This window comes from Lupinus angustifolius, chromosome LG15 (genome assembly GCF_001865875.1).
Source record: "Lupinus angustifolius cultivar Tanjil chromosome LG15, LupAngTanjil_v1.0, whole genome shotgun sequence".
In the NCBI taxonomy this organism is placed as follows: domain Eukaryota; kingdom Viridiplantae; phylum Streptophyta; class Magnoliopsida; order Fabales; family Fabaceae; genus Lupinus; species Lupinus angustifolius.
Genome location: NC_032023.1, coordinates 15563176 through 15583663, shown reverse-complemented (window position 1 = coordinate 15583663; position 20488 = coordinate 15563176). Strand labels below are relative to the sequence as shown.

Below are 20488 nucleotides of genomic sequence, written 5' to 3'. Positions count from 1 at the left end.
TCGCGATCCAGCCTCAGCCAAGATTCTCGCTCTAAATTCAAGACCTCCAAGCCTTTGTGAAGATTCACTCAATCTCAATGGTGGTAAGACACCAAGAGACTAAACCCAAAGTACAAAACAGTAAACAAAAACAAAGTTTTACTATGCACTAAAATGCTCAAATTACAACAATGAAAACTCCAAGATTAACTCACACTCAAGTAACACAAGCCATCATGAATATATGTGAGTTAATACAAAACATATAACACAGAATCTTTCTCTTAAAATCTCTAAAAAGAATGCACGAACATGCAAGAAAGAAATGAATGAGATTAAGCACATGAAAACAACATGCAATACATCATGAACAATATGAACTAAGCATGTTAATCTCTCTTTCTACACATGCATCTCTCTTATGCCTATTATACAGTAAATCACGAAAATTATGATCTCTAATAGTTCTTAAACAATAATATGCAATACTACACGTTTATGCAATTTACCAGAACTTATACAAAACAGATTTGACCCTTCAAACCGTTATTTTCAGTTACACAGTTAAAACAGAAATCGATTATAATAGAAAATAGACACGTTAATCAATTAAGTCACCACGTTAATCGATTAACCAACATATAACAATACGTGATTAAATGGTAAACTACTTATATGTTATGTTTGACTCATATACATGTTTTAGCAATTATATTATGCCAAATATGCACATATAACATGTATGATTAATGCATGAACATATAATAAACTAGATGATATGCCTCATGAATATGATATGTCAATATTAATGGCTTGTGAGACTTGCATCTAGGTTTACCTAACCTATACTCACAAACTAAGGCACACATCCAGACTACTTAGAAATATAACTCTATTAATATAACCTAGTCTAGATATGACCAATGAGTTCTAGACATGTTGATTGTTGAGACATCTTCAAACTTTAACTAATTCATTGTCTTTATCAAAATATATGCAAAACATTGCTAGTGCAATTCTTGACACTTTGCACTTTCACAAACTTGATACCTATTCCTGATAATTGATCAAGGAACCCTTGAAAATCATTCGAATTATCTGAAATAGAAGCTTTGTCCTTGTACCTCAAATTCATCAAAGAATTCAACAAGTATAATTTATTATTCCCTGATTTAGAAGCATACAAAAATTCAATTTTCTCCCATAAAGATTTTGCATTTTCCTCATTAGCAATGTGATTGTACACATTGTCTTCTACATATTGCCGAATGAAACCACAAACTTGTTGATGTTGAAAACTTCAATCCTCATCAGACTTGGACTCTGGCTTCTCAGTAGCAAACACAGGAATATGCAAATTCTTCACAAATAATAAATCTTTCATTTTTCTTTCCACGAGTGATAGTTAGTATCATTCTATGCATATTTGCCTCCATCATTCAAGCAAGTCAAATAACCTCAAACCCCAAAGAGCTCTGATCATAAATTCAACACAATAACAATGTAAACTATAACAGAGTATATGCAGCGGATAATAATTTCCCCAACTTGCTAGAATCTATGAGGAGCAATATCAAATAATGTAGTAACACACAAGAGACACCAAAATTTTAACGTGGAAAACCTTCCCAAAGTGAAAAGTAAAAACTACGGGCACAAGCCAGTCAATCAAGCTCCACTATAATCAAAATAGGAATACAAGTGTGTCTCCAAAATGTGCTCAACATTACGACATACAACAGAGCAGCAAGCTTGAAAATGATAACAAGAAAAATCAGAAAAAACTAGAAATACAGCTGCAGTAACAGCTCGATTTCTACCACTCGGACATCATCTCACCGATGCAACCGTTCAGAATGAAGTACTATAAGTTGTGAACCTGCTGTCCAAATTTCAGCCCGATTTAATGGTGAACGAAGACGCAGTCGGAATTTCCCACGGCTGCTCGGAGTTCCTGCAGGTTGAGTTTTCTTATCTTCTCTCACACTTTTCAATTGCCCCTTTTTGCATAAATTGCCTTCACCCTCTTGCCATATTTGACCCCTATCTATTAGATTAAGTGGGACAAATGAGTTTTACCCAATTGGGTCTTTCTCCACATAGGAAGGGAGCCCAAACCCAATAGTTATTTGTACGATATCTTCATGATGTAAGGGTCGAATTACAAATATATTTTTTTGTACAATGTTTTAAATCACTTACCAAGTTAAAGATATTTTTGTTACAATGTTAGCTTGATGTCGATTATTAATCAATCTTGTGTCTTCAATATAATTGTGTATCGTATTATACAAGACCAAGTATATCTATGACCTAAACCCTTAATCTTAATATCTTCTCTACTTTTCTATTATCTTTCTTTCTCATCAAATTTACCATCTCCATATTTCTCTCAAACTCTATAACCATTCTCCTTTCACCCTTTATCAACAAATTATTTGTTCCTTTGATAAAGAAGCCACGCCAAAGCAATTTCTGATCATATATGCTTCTCCCAACTTTTCTAGAGTCTCCTATAATGGCCTAGACTACATGATGAAGAAGCCATGCTAAAGCAAATTATTTGTTTGAACATTTTAAAAATATATTTTTAGATTATGTTTCCATAACTACGACATTTCATTTTCAGATTTATAATCAAAATACCTTTTGGAATTAATAATTATACTTTCGTATACCTAAGGGTATTTTTAGGATAAAGAAAATACAAAAAAAGTGAGAAAGCTCGATTCCTAGAAGCGGTATTTGTTGGAAGAGACAATCATGAATCCTGAAAGTGATTATTTCCCTGCCCAAAAAAGTGAGGGCATACCCTTGGTACAAAAAAAATCCAATATGATTTTAAAATACCATAATTGTGAGCAGTTTTCTATATGTGACCTTAAGGTTAGCTATGAAAAAATACTCATATTGGCACAACATTGGGAAGAAATACATAATGACATAAGATCAAAGACATGTTTTTTCTTTCCAGTAAAATCAACACATATTTGAATTTAAGGTCAGAAATGGGAAGAAATTTCTTACATTGTCTTAGCCCACATATTGTAAAATAGTGTAAAAACAAAACAACAATGCATAAAAACCCTATAATTGATTAAAAACACGCACCATATTTTCGAAGCAGTTGAGTGCAAGAAAACTTGACAATAATATTGGCAAATAATGTTGGGAAGTGAGTATAAATCTTAAATTATGGGTTGCGATTCTCAATTCTCATTGAATTCTTCGAGGCCATTCAAATGGGAGGATGTTTTTTTCCTAATCTCCTCCAAGTCCATTGAATATTTGTTTATCTATCAACAAAAAATTACACTTATAAATCTAACTTCACTAGTTTTGAATCATTATCCAATTTGTATCTAATAATCCATCTAGATGAAGCCATCATTGGGTGAAACCACCTAATTTAATACTCAACCCAACTAAAACTAAACACCCAACACCCTTAGTTCCCACAAAGTCAATTTAACTTACCTATTATATCAAATATCACAACATTCAAATACATATAACATAAGCCGAAAAATGTTAGTCTAGTGGTACAATGTCCTATTAAATCTAAAATAATCAAAATATCAAGGTTCAAGTCCTAAGAATAACAGTTATTAAAAAAAACAATTATGTACCACAAAATGGATTAATTCATTATACCTTTATAACGAAACAAAACCCTACGTTGAGCCCATTTAATTGACACACAAAACCTTTGTAATTTGGCCCATTGGTCTTCTAGGCCCAATTAGATAAAAACGAACTAAGCGAGTTTTTTCTCCTTCTCTTTTCCGCGGTGACAAATCTCCATCTCCGCAAAAAATAAACAAGATATTTTTCGGAAAAGTGAAACCTAGCTAAGCAGAAAAAGCAGTGTGAAATTTGAAGCTTGTTGAGAAAGGAGAATGTCATCGACACTATTGGAAGTGACGCGTGCGTCGCACGAGGAAGTGGAGCGATTGGAGCGGTTGATAGTGAAAGACCTTCAGAATGAACCCGCGAGTAACAAGGATCGTTTGTTTCAGAGTCACCGCGTCAGAAACATGATCGATACCGTTACTTCCACTACGCATAAGCTTGTGAGTTTTCTCTTTTTAGGTTTTGTTTTTCAATTTTGTCGAATTTCATAACCTAATTCGTTAATTTCGTAATTGTATTTGCGTGTTTAAGGTGGAGATATATGAAGATAGTGACAATGCAAGAAAGGATGAGATTGCTGCACTCGGTGGCCAAACTGCGAGTGGAATCAACGTTTTTAGTGCCTTTTATGATAGACTCAAAGAGGTAATTCTATCATTGATTCATATTTGTATGTGTAGAGATTTAAAGTGGTTTAGGATATATTATATAGAGAGGGTGAGCCTCGACGCAAGTTTGCGGCCGTGTGACCTCCAATTGTGTGACATATGGAGGTCAAAGCTTTAAATTCTGGGAACAGCTCCCTCACTTGCAGAGGTGGGGGACTGTGGGTGGGTGGAGGGAGCATCGTGCACTCAACCAGGACTTTGTTTATGATATGTTGTTTGAAGACATTTCATTATTTCAAGGTTTTTGCAGTGAAGACACCACTTCACATACACTTTGGTCACTTTCCAATACTCTTAGCAGTACTTTACTGTATTTTTTGGTTTTTGTATTTTATGCCATTACTCGATCTTGACTTTTACTTGTATATGTTTGTATATTTGATTGGTTATATTGTGATACATGCAGATACGAGAATATCATCGGAAACACCCAGTTGCTCGTGGTGTTGTTGATCCTAATGATGACGGTGAAGCACTTCTTAAAGAGGAGCCTCCAATTGAGTTTAGTGGGGAGGTCTGTCTTTCTCATTCTCAAACACACACCACAAACACACCCTCACATTGTAATTGCCAATGCTCTAGAGAATAGGAAAATATAGAGGATACTGATTGCTCTCAGCGATGGGATAGGTGTGGGGTACCCTGTCAAACGACAAATTTGGGGCTTCTTCATTTTTCAAAATAGTTAGCACTGTCAGGTTGTAGGGATATTTAAGAGGGTGAGCATCGGTGCAACGCTAAGGTTGCTGCTTAGTGACCAAGAAGTTATGTTTTCAAATCCTGAAAACAGCCTCTCCACTTGCGGTGGTAAGGATGTGTACATGTACTTCCCTGACCCCACTAGGTGAGAGCCTTGTGCATTGAGCCACTCTTTTTTAATCTAATTTTCATGATTGAGAATTTTAATAGTCTGCCAATGCATTAGGAAAGCAAGGAAGAGGTTCTTGTCCAAGATACCCTTTTTATAGACAGAATGGGTATAATGAGTATATAAAATGAAACCTGACACTTCCTACTAGTAGGAAAGGCAACATCGCAATTCCATTTTGATAATTTTTGCTCCTTCAGCTTCTCTGGGTATTGAATGTGACAATTTTTTTCAGGAAGCTTTTGGTCGATACTTGGACTTGCATGAGTTGTACCATCTCTATATAAACTCCAAGTTTGGAGAGCCAATTGAGTATTCTGCCTACCTTGATGTTTTCGCAGAAACAGATAAGGTTCCCCGTAAAAAGAAAATGACCAGGTGAGTTGTGTTATCTATTGCAGTAATTTGTTTATCATTCGAAATTTGTATGCATAATATTTTTGTATGGCATTCGCATAGGATTCGAAGTTTTTTCTGTTCAATTTCTACAGGCAGTACAGGGAATATTTGGAGAATCTTTTGGAGTATCTGTTATACTTTTTCCAGCGCACAGAACCCCTACAAGATTTTGATCGAATTTTCTCAAAGGTGATTACTTTTATCTGGTTTTTGTTCTGAACTGCTCACGTTGTCTATCATGAGGTTAAGCCTCCATTTTATGAGACTAGGATTCTTTTAGATGATTTTATTTCTCTTAGTTATGATATTGTTGGAGTTGAAACTTAATGGATCATTGTGTTAAATGCTCTGCATTTGTTTTAATAGCTTTAGATTTTTTTTTAATGAAATCTAGTGTTATGTTTGGGCAACCGATGTGGTTGTAAGTTTACACATATTTCTTTCACATATTAAGTATTATTCAACACCAACACGAACAATACCAATCCAGTCTTTTTCGACTAGGTGAGGTTGCCTATATGGATCAAACAATGGCATATTATCCTATTATAAACCATACCTATAGATAAACCATTTGCATCTAAATCTTTCTTAAGTAATTTTTTGGTCTCTATTTACCTGTAGCTATTGGGATACACTCCATTTGATCTAATCTTCTTATTGGAGTTTCTTAATGCTAGAAACACTAAAGATAGAATGGATTATATCAAAAATATCAAATTAGAGATGATTATGAGTCATGAGGCTGCTGAATGTTGATATAGAACTCCTGATGAATCAATTTTGCCCATGATTCATGTGCAAAAGTGTGACATGCAAAGAAAGATTTTTGGGATTGGGAAGTGACAGAAAGGACCACAAGCATGGAAGAGTTTCTAATGATGGGATGGTCTTGCACCTGTTGTGAGGTTGTGAGATAGTGGAATCATAAGAAGAGGAGGAGACAGAAGCTACTTGTCTAAGATGAAGAACATGGAAGAAAGACCGATGACTATGAAGCAACTAAACCCTAATAATTGATATAATAATTAATGTTACAAAAAATGTGGAAAAACAGGAAACAAATGTTCAGTGATGTATTATTATAGAGATTCAACAAATTTTTACGTTGGCTGTTGACTTCCTAACACACCCTTAACTTTCTATCTGGGCTTAGGACCAGCTCACAATAACAATAATCAAGCTTTAATCCCACTAGGTGTGTCGACTATATAGATCGAACAACGTCATAATGCTTTATCATAAATCATGTTCACTGACAAATCATTTCTAGACTCCACTAGGTTGGAGCCCCGTGCAATGGGCTACCAGTTTCTTTTTAACCTTATTGACACCTTTATGCAGGTAACAAGTGAATTTGAAGAAAATTGGGCTGCTGGAAATGTACAGGGATGGGATAATGGCAATCAGGAGAATGGACATGTACCTTCCCAGCACACTGCAATTGATCTTGATTATTACAGTACAGTTGAAGAGCTGATAGAAGTGGGCCCTGAAAGGTTAAAGGAGGTAATTGAGATTTATATATAGAAAGTGTGGTTATGTGTGTAAACATGCCATTATCAATGATTTATATTTTCCCAGCAAAATATTTGTAACATTGAAAAGTAATGTGGCATTGAACTTGATTATATTAATAGTTAAAAAGTTGTGATTTGTTAAAGTCCACAAATTGCTTAATGTTTAAAGTTGAAGAAGGTAACTGGCGATTGAACCTGATTTTTCATTTTCAACTACCATGTTCATGACCTATAAAGATTGATTCTTTTCTTACCAGCCTTTGATTTGAACTGAGTTTTTCTATAACTTACTTTCATCCCCATTTTTTGATGTAACAGGCACTGGCTGCGTTGGGACTTAAGACTGGTGGTACTATTCAGCAACGTGCAGAGAGACTCTTCCTCACAAAGGTGATTTATATGCTTTACAAAGAAGAAGGATACACTTTGCTTTCTTTTTTATGCAGCGTTTTCTGTGTAAGAGATACATGGGTTATCTTTGTGATATTACCACAAAAAGGGCATGTAAGGAATGTCAAGGGACCTCCTTCTAACTATCTTGGTGTCTCATAAGTTTAACATTTTTAGTACAAAAACTAGGAGCTTCCTTTTTAGAAATCAAAATCATATATGGATGGAGCTGGGGCTAAATTGACAGTTCTTCTGTTAATTTCGGTTGTTACAAATTGTGGACCACATCACGTGATGCAGCCGGAAGACTGATTGTGGTGACCGCTACAACCACATCACCCTGTAATTGCAGTTAGACACCAATTCACAATCATGCAGCTACATCAGGCTGTATCAAACTACATCGAATTCAAAAATATATTTTTAACCACAAAAAAAATCATATCGCAACTGCTACAATCCGCAACCGCAATTTAAAACACTGTGTTGGCCTATTATCCCCCTTCAGCTCTAAAATTGCTTTTTTTGAAACTTGGTAGTGTATAGGTAATTGAGTCTTGTCATAATCTATAATTGACACTTTTTTTAATATGGGAACAGTTTAAATCGGAATTAATTTAAATTGAGAACTTTTCTGCGTCTGGATTGTACCTGAATGACTGGCTTAACATCCTGACATTCATTATTTTCACTGGTTTTTTTTATTATGCAGGACACGCCTCTTGAAAAGTTGGACAAAAAGCATTTTGCTAAGGTGGCACGTGGTTCAGAAAAAAATGGGGTTGGTGCAGCTCCTCAACAAGATGAAAATTCAAAAGAAATTGCATTGATGGAGGCCAAAATGAAAAAATTGTGTGACTTGTTAGAAGAGGTTAGCAAATGTTGCTTCATCTCCTTTAGCTTAATCCCCGCGATGTCTTATATATCAACAACGAAACCTTAATCTTATTAGGTGGGGTTGCCTACTTGTATCAAATAATGCCATAATGCTCTATCATATATTTGTGATGTCTTATATTCAGTAATTTTTTGGGTGTATAGAATGACCGAGTATAAAACTTTCTATCTGCTTTTATATTTTTTTCTGGGCTCTACAGACAATTGCTCGAACAAAAGACAATGTTGTAAAGAAGCAAGCCCTGACTTATGAGGAAATTGAAGCGGAACGTCAGGAGGTGAGTTAAAGCTACTTATAGTTCTTAACAAAAGTTATTACATTACCTTGAAGCTATGATATTTAATAAAATAAGCATGGTTGTTTTATCGATACCTGATTTTGGTAAAAATAACAAATGCAGAAGTATTATTTTTTTGGAGTGTATTTGAAAGTATTCTTAGACAAATTATTTTTTTAGAAATCATTGTTTAAGCTTCAGCTGTCCCCTTATTCTCCTTATATTCTCGAGTTGTATCCTGTAGATCATTTATTTTGATTCCTTCTTTGGCGCAAAATGAGGATAATTTAATAGTATTGTAATCCTTGGCAGGAAGAGACACAAGAGGACTCTGAAAGTGAAGATGAGGAGCAGCAAATATATAACCCCCTGAAATTGCCAATGGGATGGGATGGGAAGCCTATTCCATATTGGCTGTATAAGCTACACGGTCTGGGTCAGGTATTGTTTATCTGCCTATATATTTTGGCAAGTGGAGTCGACATACTTTTTCCGCTAGTCATAAGTGGTTACTTCTGTTTTTATCTACTCTTGATGTTTTTTTTCAAAGACAGGCTTTTGAAAAGACAATCATTGTTGTTAGCAGTATTATTTTGCTTTCAGCATACACTTAATGGAAAGCTAGGGAGTTGTTATAGAATTCTTTATGGTTCCCAAAATTTTGACCATACAAATAATATAATATGCATCTCAGGAATTTAAGTGTGAGATATGTGGGAACTACAGTTATTGGGGGCGTCGGGCCTTTGAACGGCATTTTAAAGAATGGCGCCATCAACATGGGATGCGGTGCCTTGGTATACCAAATACCAAGAACTTCAATGAAATCACATCAATTGAGGTATGCATTTTTTGTTTCATTTCAGTTGCTGATAGCCCTTTTCTGTTTCGTGTATTGGGCCACCTTTTTTCAGTTGCTGATAGCCAGAGTGTGCCATGTTCCACAACTACTATTATTTACTTTCATCTTCTATTTAAACTGGTGTGCTTCATTGCACACTGCTAACCCACTTGTTGGTTTAACGATTATTATTGCCTAACCAGTCCAACCAGGTCTTTCTTGATGACAATATGACATCATTTACCTTGTCATCGCTTTTTTCCTCATCAGTCTAACTAAATGAAATATCATGGTAAATGATACCCAAGTACCAATATTTGTTGACGCTCTTGAGACAATATGTTCGCCTTTAAAACGAACTAAACAAAAATATTCGATAAAACCAGAATAAGCTCACTTCGCAGCGCCTTGAGACATGTCTGTTGTTTTCTCTCTTGGGGGCTCAACACTTTTTTTTTCATTTAGTTTCTTCAAACAAAACAATTTCTGTAGACCCGTGACATTTTTTATATCTTGCATGCTAACATGCTGTTGATGCAGGAAGCAAAGGATCTCTGGAAGAAGATACAACAGAAACAAGGAGTGACAAAGTGGCGCCCAGATCTTGAAGAAGAATACGAAGACAAAGAAGGCAACATCTATAATAAGAAAACATACACTGATTTACAGCGCCAGGGCCTGATTTAAGAAAAAAGCATGCCGATCTGCAAGGCGGAAGCAGGTAGAAGAGTGGAATGGTTTATATTCGAACTATATTGTGCTTAAGTTGACTATTCTTGGGGACAAGGGAGAAGAGTGGGAAAGTGGAAGAGCCTATTTTTACTTGAAATATATTTTCCTTGAGTAGTGATGAATTTATGATCCGTATACACTTAACCAGATGGGAGAATGAAGAAACAAATATTGTCATTGATGTTTTTAGCAATCTTAGTCTTTTCGGTGCTACTTGCATACTAATGTATGTCTTAAATTGGATTTAGTGAAAGATTTTGGTAGTTATTTCTGGAATACTGAGTTTTCATGGTAAGAAAGTGATATTGGCACATAATAGCTGATGCGATTTTATTACCTTCTGCAAATTTAGATGGATAAAAGGTCTATTTAATGGCTTTAGGCAGAAAAAATTTAGGTGTGCTACTTTTAGCACTTCATTTCACTCGCCCCTTTTTGGATTGAATTTCTGAAAATCACATCAGATAACCCATTACTCTATCAAGATAAGTAACATTGAAAATCGTACATTTGACACCTTTAAATAGTCCTATCTGAAGTACAAAATTTTGTAGAGTTAAAATTCTTTGGTATCATGTGAGTTTTTGGACTATTCGAAAACAATACTCACCACTAGTATACCTAATCCCCATGATAAATATTTAGTGTACTAGTATACACCTTTTAGAATGAACTCCTAATTTAAAATTGTTAACATATAATTGATGTGGTGGACGATGCTGGAACATGAGCGACAATGGTCAGGGTTCACGACTGAGTTGGAAACGTGCTGGAATTACAGGAATATGAATTATTGTTGTGGAATTTGACAATTTAAATAATTTGCATAGTTTAGTTACAAGCCAATAAAAATAGTAGGAGAATAGCGAGGGATATTGGTTGAGAAATTCCATGAATATCATGATTTTTTAAATAAAAAAATGATAGCCATTGGATGCAACTATAATAGATGGATGAGATTCAGTGTACGTGTTAACTTCGACACATGGTGGCTATATGAAGTAGCCTTTAACCTTGGTGTTACTTCTTGTTTTCACTGGATCAAATACACACATATGTAGAATGTACAGAAGTTCACCCAGGAAACCTAGTCAAAGGCTTTAAAGAAGAGTAAAATTTGTAATTCGGGTATAGTCATCTGAAAATTATAATTTAAATTTTTTGTATTTTTAAATAATGTTATCAGAAGTGTCAATTATATGACTATCATGTAAGTCTGTTTAGAAGTTATATTTATTCTGTATTTCAGAAGTTATTATTATAAAATTGTACATTAAGGGATGATGCTATAATGAAATATATATGAATTTTGGATAGGTTTGTATGAGGAAAAAGTGCATAAAATCTTTCTAAAATATTGGTAGTTGTGAAAAACTACTTTTTTCTTCTTAATTTTTAAAAAATGAGAGAAAATTTGACGTTAAAAGCAGAACAAATCCCCCCAGCCAAAAAATATGCAAGGGCAAATAGAAACTTAAAAAATAAGATTAAGTGAATGAGATGAGAATGTGATTTGAAAAAATGTCTGGGAAAAAAGAATTTTAAATGCAGAAACACGAAACATAGGTGGAGAAGTTATGAATAGTAGCATGAAGAATTTGTTTCAAAAAGTTTTTTATTAAGACCTTCTTACTGCTATGGCATGACAGATTCATGCAGAAATGCAAGAAAACACATGCATGGAGGATCTATAATCTAGCTTTCTATGGGAATACGAATGGCATTTCCTTTTATTTCCTCGCTGAAAATGAAAGCAACAAAAAGGGGATGGAAATAAAAACCTGATATATAAAAAGCAATGAAAGATATAGAAATTGTCTCAATGTGTACTTTCAGGGGAATGATGTATCCGGTTTAAAATTAGCGACTCAGACTCATTTGAACCAGGCATCAAACTATCACATACTTTGGGAGACCCATCCACTAAAATTAAGGGATTAACCTTTGTGTCATCATCACCAGTAGTTTTGGCTTTGCTATTCATGTTATCACCCCCTTCCTGCAAAGCTGGGGCCAACTGAGCTTCATTTTCGGATGCCATGGAATAACTCTCCTCTTCACTTGATTTCACCTTATCAGAAGTGACTTCACCCTCATTCTCATACAAAGCTGCTATAGCTTCTTCTTGGTTCTCACGAACAGAAGATTTATCAGTCATGTCCATCTTCAAAGAATGGGTAGAATCATAATCTTGCTCCATTTGGTTGCAGGTTTGATTGGTCTCTTCCAGATGCTGCTTTGCAGGAGACACAGCATTCATTTTCTCCAGTTCAACTGCAGGTATTAGCACATCTTTTGTTCCATCCGAAGCCGAAACAGAAACCTGCTTATTCTCCAGACTGGAAGCGGGAAGTGACTCATCCACTTCCATCTGGTTGGATGGCACAATAATACCTAACTCCCGCTCATTAGGCAGTTTAACCCTCTGCTTCTTGTAAAGGTCCATGGCTCTCTGCAAATTGGAGAGTTCACTAGTTAAGAGCCCATAATTCACTATTTATGAATTCACAGCACTAGAGTCCACAAAATGACAAGTTCAGGAAGAAAATGCAAAATTCCCATAACCAATAAACATTGTTGCAGCAATTAGAGATGACAAAAGTATGATCAGCCTAAATGAAAAATAAGCATTCTCCATCCACAGAAAGTTAATGTAATCAGAATTATAACAGATCAGGTAGCTGTACCTGGAAGACAGAGTTATCAATTTCTGGAAAGGGGTGCTGCCTAGATAAAGTGGCAGCAAATTTCTGTTGTGCTCTCCTATCATTCTGCCAAATCAAAGCACAGGGAAGACTAATAATGTCAGGGACCATTTGAGGGAAATAATAAATATAATGAAAAATACAGTTCCAATTTGGCCTAAAAAATAAACACACCAAAAAAACTGCATTCTTGGCTGAAAGCTTTTTAACGATGACAGAAAGCAAAGAAGTTTTCTAGAATATCTACCTTCAAGAATGGTTCTTTACTAACATCTGCATCAGTGGATTCATTCTTGTCAGCATTCAGAACACACATACACTGGTCATATAACTCTGGCAATACCAGGTCTTTTGAAATGTCAAGTTTCAAAAGGTAGAAACGGCTGAGAAGAGAACTACTGTCACTTTGTGTCGAAGTGTCATGAACCTTTTCAAGAATAGTTGCCGATGAAGAGTTCAAAGGTACTTTTGCTGGAGAACTGAGGCTGGCCAACTTTGTTTCAGGCGATTTATTGTGAAATTCATCCCGATTGTGTTCATCCGGAGAAATCTTAGTAGCCTGATCAATCACACCATTGTTAACCACGGCAGGAACAGATTCATCTTTGCAGGCTGGGGAAATTAGGTCCTTCTTTGAATCAGAATTATGTTCTCTCCACGTCTCTGAACCAGAATCCCATCCATGACTATTTGTCGAGTGCCTGTTCCTGTCCCAATCAGTACCACCATACATGTGAGGATCATCTCTGAAGATACCATTATTGCTATCCCACCCATGCAAATGAGCAGGTCTAGTACCATCCATCATATTTTGCCACCCAAGCGGTGGGTGCAAGTGGCCTGGAAACCTGTCACCGTCAGCAATATGGTAAGGAATGCCAGCATGGTCCATTGGAGGCCTAACACCAAAGATAGATTGGGATGTAAACTGTGGCATCATTGTTTGAAAACCTCCATGAGCTGGACCAGGTGGGAAGGGAACAAATCCATTTGGTACAGGAGAAGTCCAGTTGGGAACTGCCCTCCAGGAATTGCCACCATGCACTCTTCCAAAACCAGGTTCACCATTTCTTCTGTATCGGTTATTGGGGTTATCTCTAACATCATCCTCCAATGAACCCATATAAGGCCTATCTAGTGCAGCCCTGAAAGAAGGTGGTGGAGGAATCAATGATGCATTGGTCTGACTAGTCCTGCCATAAAAAGATGAATCTGGTTGTGAGGGCTCGTCCAACAGTGGTTTCTCTAGAGTCGACTCCCGGCCAAGTCTATCATCTCTAGCACCACTCTTATTCACATGCCTGCGCTCAATGCTTGTTGATGAAGATCTTTCCATCAGGCCCTTGGGGGAAGCCTTGGCACCGGAAGACCTTTCAGTTGACAAGTCTCCTACAGGACCTTCATCTAGTTTGGTGGGTTTTTCCATTAATTTGTATTTAGGTGCTCTCTCTGATATTCCGGAGTAACCTTCTCTTGAGCCTTTGGTCCTCTGTTCCATTGTTGAGTCTCTGTACTTGGGATCTTCAGCATTTGCATTTCTGTGACATGGAGAAAATGTCAACCAGTTATAATTGGTCATGGTTTCCCATACTATCAAGCTTCCTCAAGCAATGAGGAAAGATATGACCTAACCATAAACTACAAATCAAGCAACCAACATTTTAAACTTCATCAACAAGCTCAGGTTTATTACTAATCCTGCCAGCCAAAGAAAATAAATTTTTATCTAATTTCAAAAACCTGGGACATTGTAAATTATGTTTGAAGCTACGTTATTAACTATATAAAATGCCTCAAAGTCAGAGGTACCTCCCATAAATTTGAACAATTGTGTAAAGCTAAATTATTAACTGACACAATAAGATGCCTCAAAGATATCTTTACAGACAAAGCTGATGATCGTTAAAGACTAGGATACAATAATCATTAAAACTCTCCCTCAGAACAAATTACTCATGATAACTGTTTATCAGCAGTGACAGTATAAGACTTCTTAAAAGCAACGATACTCTGATAAAGTACTGAAACCAAAAAATGCACAAATCAACTTTCCAAATGCGATGGAATGCCACATAAAAGACAATTCTTAAGTCCCAACAATAATTTCCAAATCTCCAACCAAACTTTCAAGGAAACTAATAGGTACCTGTACTCATCCTTGCCGATATGTGAATTTGAAACAGGAGAAGATCTGTATTTGTTGCTAGTCCCAGATGAATCTGCATGTACTTGGCGAGGTTGGGATCTCCCCCTGTCAATATCGGAATCAGCCTTACTGTTGCTCAAACTCCTCTTCTCTGCATCAGGATAGTGGCTCTTAACAACTCTAGATTTAGAGTCACTGAACTCATCACGGTCATCCAATGTTCTTTTCTTTGTCCCACCCTCTTTGCTTCTAGCACTTCGTTCATCCACATATGACCCATCACGGTGACGGTCACGCTCCCTGTCTCGGTCTCGGTCACGATCATAATATTGATCAAGATCCCAGTCCCAATCTCGATCTCTGTCATGATCACGATCCCTGTCAAAATCATAATCACGATCACGGCCACGTTCACTGCGGCGCTCACGATCACGAACATATTCAAAATCACGATTCCGTTCTCTTTCTCCATTACGACTGTGGTCCCTGTCGCCATCTGGAAGTTTGGTTCTCTTGTGTCGTGATTCTAAGTTGTTTTTCTCTTCCCTTGAATGCTTATCATCCGACCTAATGCTGGTGTGATCTTTTGTAGGACGCTCATCTCGTTGCTTGTCATGTCTATGTTTGTTCTCCCTGTCCATGTCTTCCCTATACTTGTCTCTATGTTTCTCATCTTTTCGCCTATCATCCTTCTTCTTTCCATCCTTGGCATTGTCATCCTGATTTCGATCATAACCATCTCCGGCATCATCTTGAAGTTTTCCACCGTCAACATAGTTGTCCCTCCTCTTCCTCATTCGCCTCTCAAGCTGGTTATCAAGTTCAAGGCTTCGTAACTCATCTATTTTCCTGGAATCTGCAACATAACAGCCACAGATCAAAATTGATCTCCTTTTGGGGAAAGCAGAGTACATTTCGTCTATAAGCAATCCATGAAATATAATGTCCAACATTAAAATGTGTTTCAGGGAAGAAAATGAAATAATTTGCACCAAAACATTGCACATCACAAAAGCAAATTTACTTCAGCCATTGAAATAGTGAGCATGGGATGACTATAGAGATGTTATAACGAAATCAACACCCACAAAAACATATACTTAGGTTTTCAAATAGTTTATGTCCAGAACCTTAGACACACGGAGCCAGAAGAACTTGTTGAGCATCGGTATAATATTTTCAAATGACCCAGCTTATCCGACACGGAGAAAATATAGGTGTAAAAAACCGGGATGGAAAGCCTAAAAGTGTTCTGCTTCAACACTACACCAAATGACCACTGATGGAAAGCTATTCCTTACTCACAAGCTATATAGCAATAAGTTACTCATAGATAATGCACAAACTATATTTAAACATAGGTAAACAAGAATCGATACTCATACTCATTTCGCACTGCTAATTTTCTAGTAATCGGAAAAAGTGACAGCCTATGGCACAAGGTTGCTAGGCCATACCACCAATTCTAGTATACCTAAAGATCAATTCATCCAAGACATCAAATCAAAGACAGCAAAACATGAAACAAAACTAAATCTGCAAAAGAAATATTGCTGCATACAGTAGATGGATCGATCAAAAATGACAATGCGTCGAATTTCAAGAGAAAAGAAAACAAGGCTAAACTACAAAAGTAATTTCAATCGTCAAAATCGCATAAGCAATCATATCAATCAACTTTGACCATTATTAAGGCATGCCTACCATGTCAACCAACCCAATAGATTTCAGCATTTTGGTGCGACCATATTAATTTTATAGTATTGAACTCGTTTGATAAAAATAACTACAATTCACCCAAAAATTGACAAATCTAACCCTCATTGAGCTGCACCACTTTTGACTTATAAATTTGTTTTAAATTTCGTAGTCACTGATGCAAACCATTTTTAATTGCCAGTTCATAAAAAAAATCCATGCCATTAATGCAAGCTTATAAATGAGTGTCCACACAAAATTTGGACACAACTATGCCGTGTATATACGAGGAGGGGTTCATTTACACTTTCTCTTAATATATATAGTGAGCCTCAGCGCAACAGTGAGGTTGCTACTTATTTAATATGAGATCACGAGTTCAAAATCCTAGAATACCCTCCTCAGACCCAACTAGGTTGTTGCTTCTTGCACTAAGGCAGCCTTTTTTATATATAGAATATAAAGGATTTGGATTCTCTTTTTCCTCACTAACAAGAGAGGATCCTTTCATGAGAACAAACAAAGTGCATTTGTCAAAATAAAATATCTCTTTCTGTCATATTATTGAGTAACGGGAGAAGATCCAAATTCTACATACATGCAAAGATACACATTAACTTCGTAAATAATTTACACTTTTCATATCAAAAAAAGAGGCACCTATATTGATGTTACGACCAGAGTGAAACAATTAGATAATAATTAATGATTAACTTGACTGACAGGCAGCACCCATTTTTCAACATCCAACCAAATGATATGAGCCTAAACATGAAGCACTTATCATTTCATATTTCATGCACAATCTAGGAAAGTGCTAAAAGAAACCTAGGGTACTGCCTAGCATATTCAACTGCAGCAGCTTATATTGTTTTCAAAAGAGAACAACAGTCAAACAACTTCTTTCTTAGTTAAATATTCAATGGTGACAAACAGCTCAATTACTTTTAAATATATATTTGGCACATCAATTTGAATCAGTTTAGGCCAATGCATAAGGTGAATTTAACTTGGTGAAGACAACAGATGCATTTTAGCCAAGCAACACAACCAAAATTCACAGCCAAACACTACGAAGTATGCCTCAATTTTATTTTCCTGTGATGTCATACAGAATTCAAAAAGCAGTATAAACCAAAAATACAACAACCAACAAATAAAAACAAAGTGGCCTTGTGCAGAGGCTTTCATAATCTGCCCAATGGCAGTTATTCCCTTATTGCTGAGGTGAAGAATCAAATGCAAAGCAATGGTGTTTTATATTTATTTTAATCTTGGAATTGCAAGTTGCAATCGATTAATTAGAAATAAAAAATATTTTCAAATGATTCAAAATTGCCATATTATCATGTGCCTCATACATGAGTCTTGGCTTGGGTAGCCTAATTAAAGCTATATGCATAGCAGCAGGAGAGATCAAATAATAATATGCTTAACAAGCATACAACAAAAAGAAAATGAAACTCAATATCATTTGAGACTGAAGAGAAATATACCCTGATAATTAGAAGAATGCCATGGATTATTGTAAAAACACATGAAAAATGAAATAAATAAAGGTTTCTCATAATAACCGCATTAAGAACATGTCAATCTTGAATAATGCATACGATTATCATAGGCCCTGTTATTCTGGTCATCAACCCACAGCCCTTCACAAGTGCTTTGAAAATAAATTGGGATCCTTGAAAATGATGGAGGATACAAAATAGAGAAAGCTATACCATCAACCAGTCTGATATTATTAGACTAAGAAATGTCCTTCCAAAATGTCATGGGGCATGAAATTGGTGGAATGACATGCAAAATAATAATACTGTCATGCACATAAAAAACAAGGACAATCAGAATGTGAAGAAAAATGAGAGAATCCATTAGTTTAAGGATGTATCAATTCAAACAAACAAGAACAAGAGATTAATAATCACATGTTAATCATTAACAACAAATGTAACCATTTAACAATGCACTAACCATACACATGATTAATGGGAACTTATGTATGCCCTTAATGACCTGTGAAAATTAAGCATGAGATTTAATTTTTTATTTTTAAAACATCCACCCTTATCCAAATAATTAGTTCAAAAATGAATCCGATCCTTTATTAACACGAATCTAAAACATGCTTCAGTTCAAAACAAGTTATTATACTACAAATGCAAGATGAGTGCAGAACTAGCACACATATGATAATCGCGACAAAAACCAATTAGTACAAGTTACCTTACCACTATTATTTTCAAGCACTTGCTTATTCACACGCTGTTGATGCAGTTCTTCATCATCAGCAGCATCAACAATTCCCTCACTTCGCACATCCTTCAACCTCCTCTCACTTTCCCTGCTCTCTTTTCGACCTGCCGAAATCGTCGAATCCCTATGCTTCCCGCCACTCCTCTTAACCTCCTCGCCCTCATCTTCCCTCCCTCTACTACTCTTCGAATCCTTATTCCTCACTTCGCCGCCACGATCATCATCCCCTCCTCCATTCCACCTATCTCCACCGTCCTTGCGCCGCTTCGACGAACCACCGCCATACTCATCGGAATAATTTCCCTCCTTCACATTCGAATCCATCACCACCCTCCGCTTCTCCAACTTCGAAGCGGCGGTGGCGCTGTCATCCTTGCTCTTCCGATCCTTCACGACGGAATCTCTCTCCGAATCGGAATACTCCCTCGCATCACGAGAACCATGCTTGCTCGATTTGTGCTTCGAACTTCGCGGCATCGCGGAAACAAAATCAAAATCGTAACTCTAAATTGGAAAAGTAAATCGGAAATAGGAACCCTAATTTGGTTGAAGTTGAAAATTGAATCTGAGAAGACGGAACCCTAACGGAGAAAGAGAAAGAAGAAGAAAATGTAACCAACCAGAGAAATGGATCGAACACAGAAAAGGACCAAATGTGATCAAAATTACGAGATGGTCCAATAGGGAATAAGGGTGGGTGAGGGTTAAATATGGAAAATCAAGTAAAGTATTAAGCTCAGGAGAAAAGAGTAACAAAATCAAAAACCTCTCGCAGAGTATTTTTTGTGTGGCTTTTGGTTTATCAACGTTGATGAGGATAATAATTGGAAAATGGAAAATAATGTGATGGGACGGTATTGCCCTTCATTATTTTGTGTTATGTCGGTGGTGTCCCATGCGGCGCGGGTGTACTGTTTCATTGACTCTGCTGTAAATTAGGTTACGCTGTACTATCCAATTAGAATCGGACGCGTCGTTTCATATGGATATCAACTGATCCTCTTTCAGAGTGATTGTGCTCAAGGGTAACTCAATCTAATTATAAAAAGGAAAACGATTACTAATACGAGGTATAAAGATTTGTATGAAAATAATATATTCCGCTATTCATTTGTATTACTTTGAAAGAAAAAATATTAAGATATTAAAAATAATTTGTGAGTGATAGACTAAGAAAGTATAAAATTCTTAGAATTTATAAGTTTTTTCTCTTATAATATTACTTCACCCTTTATGGAAATATTTTATGCAAATATTGCTTCAGAGTGAACTGTGAATGCAATTTATTTTTTCATTTCAATTGTCTTCACTCTATCCCACTTAAGAAGAGAGAAGTTTAGGTTTTATATCATGACAAGTGATATATCATCCAATGTAATTAAACCAAACTTAATCGAGTAGTACATAAGTTGAATCTGATAGGATTTTGATTAAAGAATAATTAAAGATTATGAATGGAGTTTTTTTTAGATTAAGGA

General features: G+C 36.1%; 2 protein-coding genes across 4 annotated transcripts; one reads left to right on the top strand and one right to left on the bottom strand.

Annotated features, from left to right (window-relative positions):
- On the top strand, positions 3756-10430 carry LOC109328019 (splicing factor SF3a60 homolog). The gene is made up of 12 exons (XM_019561259.1): positions 3756-4052; positions 4144-4257; positions 4687-4794; positions 5384-5526; positions 5640-5736; positions 6892-7056; positions 7386-7457; positions 8170-8328; positions 8555-8632; positions 8945-9073; positions 9327-9473; positions 10014-10430. Exons 1-12 carry the CDS (start codon positions 3879-3881, stop codon positions 10158-10160), a joined length of 1533 nt encoding a protein of 510 aa, XP_019416804.1. The 5' UTR covers positions 3756-3878; the 3' UTR covers positions 10161-10430.
- LOC109328017 lies at positions 11786-19813 on the bottom strand. 3 transcript variants are annotated; one of them, XM_019561255.1, is made up of 6 exons: positions 18986-19813; positions 15057-15912; positions 13158-14448; positions 12893-12976; positions 12278-12657; positions 11786-12247 (listed from the first exon to the last, which is right to left on the bottom strand). In XM_019561255.1, exons 1-6 carry the CDS (start codon positions 19485-19487, stop codon positions 12025-12027), a joined length of 3336 nt encoding a protein of 1111 aa, XP_019416800.1. In that variant the 5' UTR covers positions 19488-19813; the 3' UTR covers positions 11786-12024. The 3 variants fall into 3 exon arrangements, with proteins under 3 accessions (XP_019416800.1, XP_019416799.1, XP_019416801.1); XM_019561254.1 differs by having other exon boundaries at positions 11786-12657; positions 18986-19812; XM_019561256.1 differs by having other exon boundaries at positions 11786-12657; positions 18981-19102.

Coding starts and splice junctions, on each gene's coding strand:
- LOC109328019 (XM_019561259.1), top strand. CDS start 3,879: ATGTCATCGACACTATTGGAAGTGACGCGTGCGTCGCACGAGGAAGTG. Junction 8,329..8,554: donor TGTGTGACTTGTTAGAAGAG/GTTAGCAAATGT, acceptor TGGGCTCTACAG/ACAATTGCTCGAACAAAAGA. Junction 9,074..9,326: donor AGCTACACGGTCTGGGTCAG/GTATTGTTTATC, acceptor TATGCATCTCAG/GAATTTAAGTGTGAGATATG.
- LOC109328017 (XM_019561254.1), bottom strand. CDS start 19,487: ATGCCGCGAAGTTCGAAGCACAAATCGAGCAAGCATGGTTCTCGTGAT. Junction 15,913..18,985: donor AGTGCTTGAAAATAATAGTG/GTAAGGTAACTT, acceptor GTTATGTTGCAG/ATTCCAGGAAAATAGATGAG. Junction 14,449..15,056: donor ATCGGCAAGGATGAGTACAG/GTACCTATTAGT, acceptor TCCATGTCACAG/AAATGCAAATGCTGAAGATC.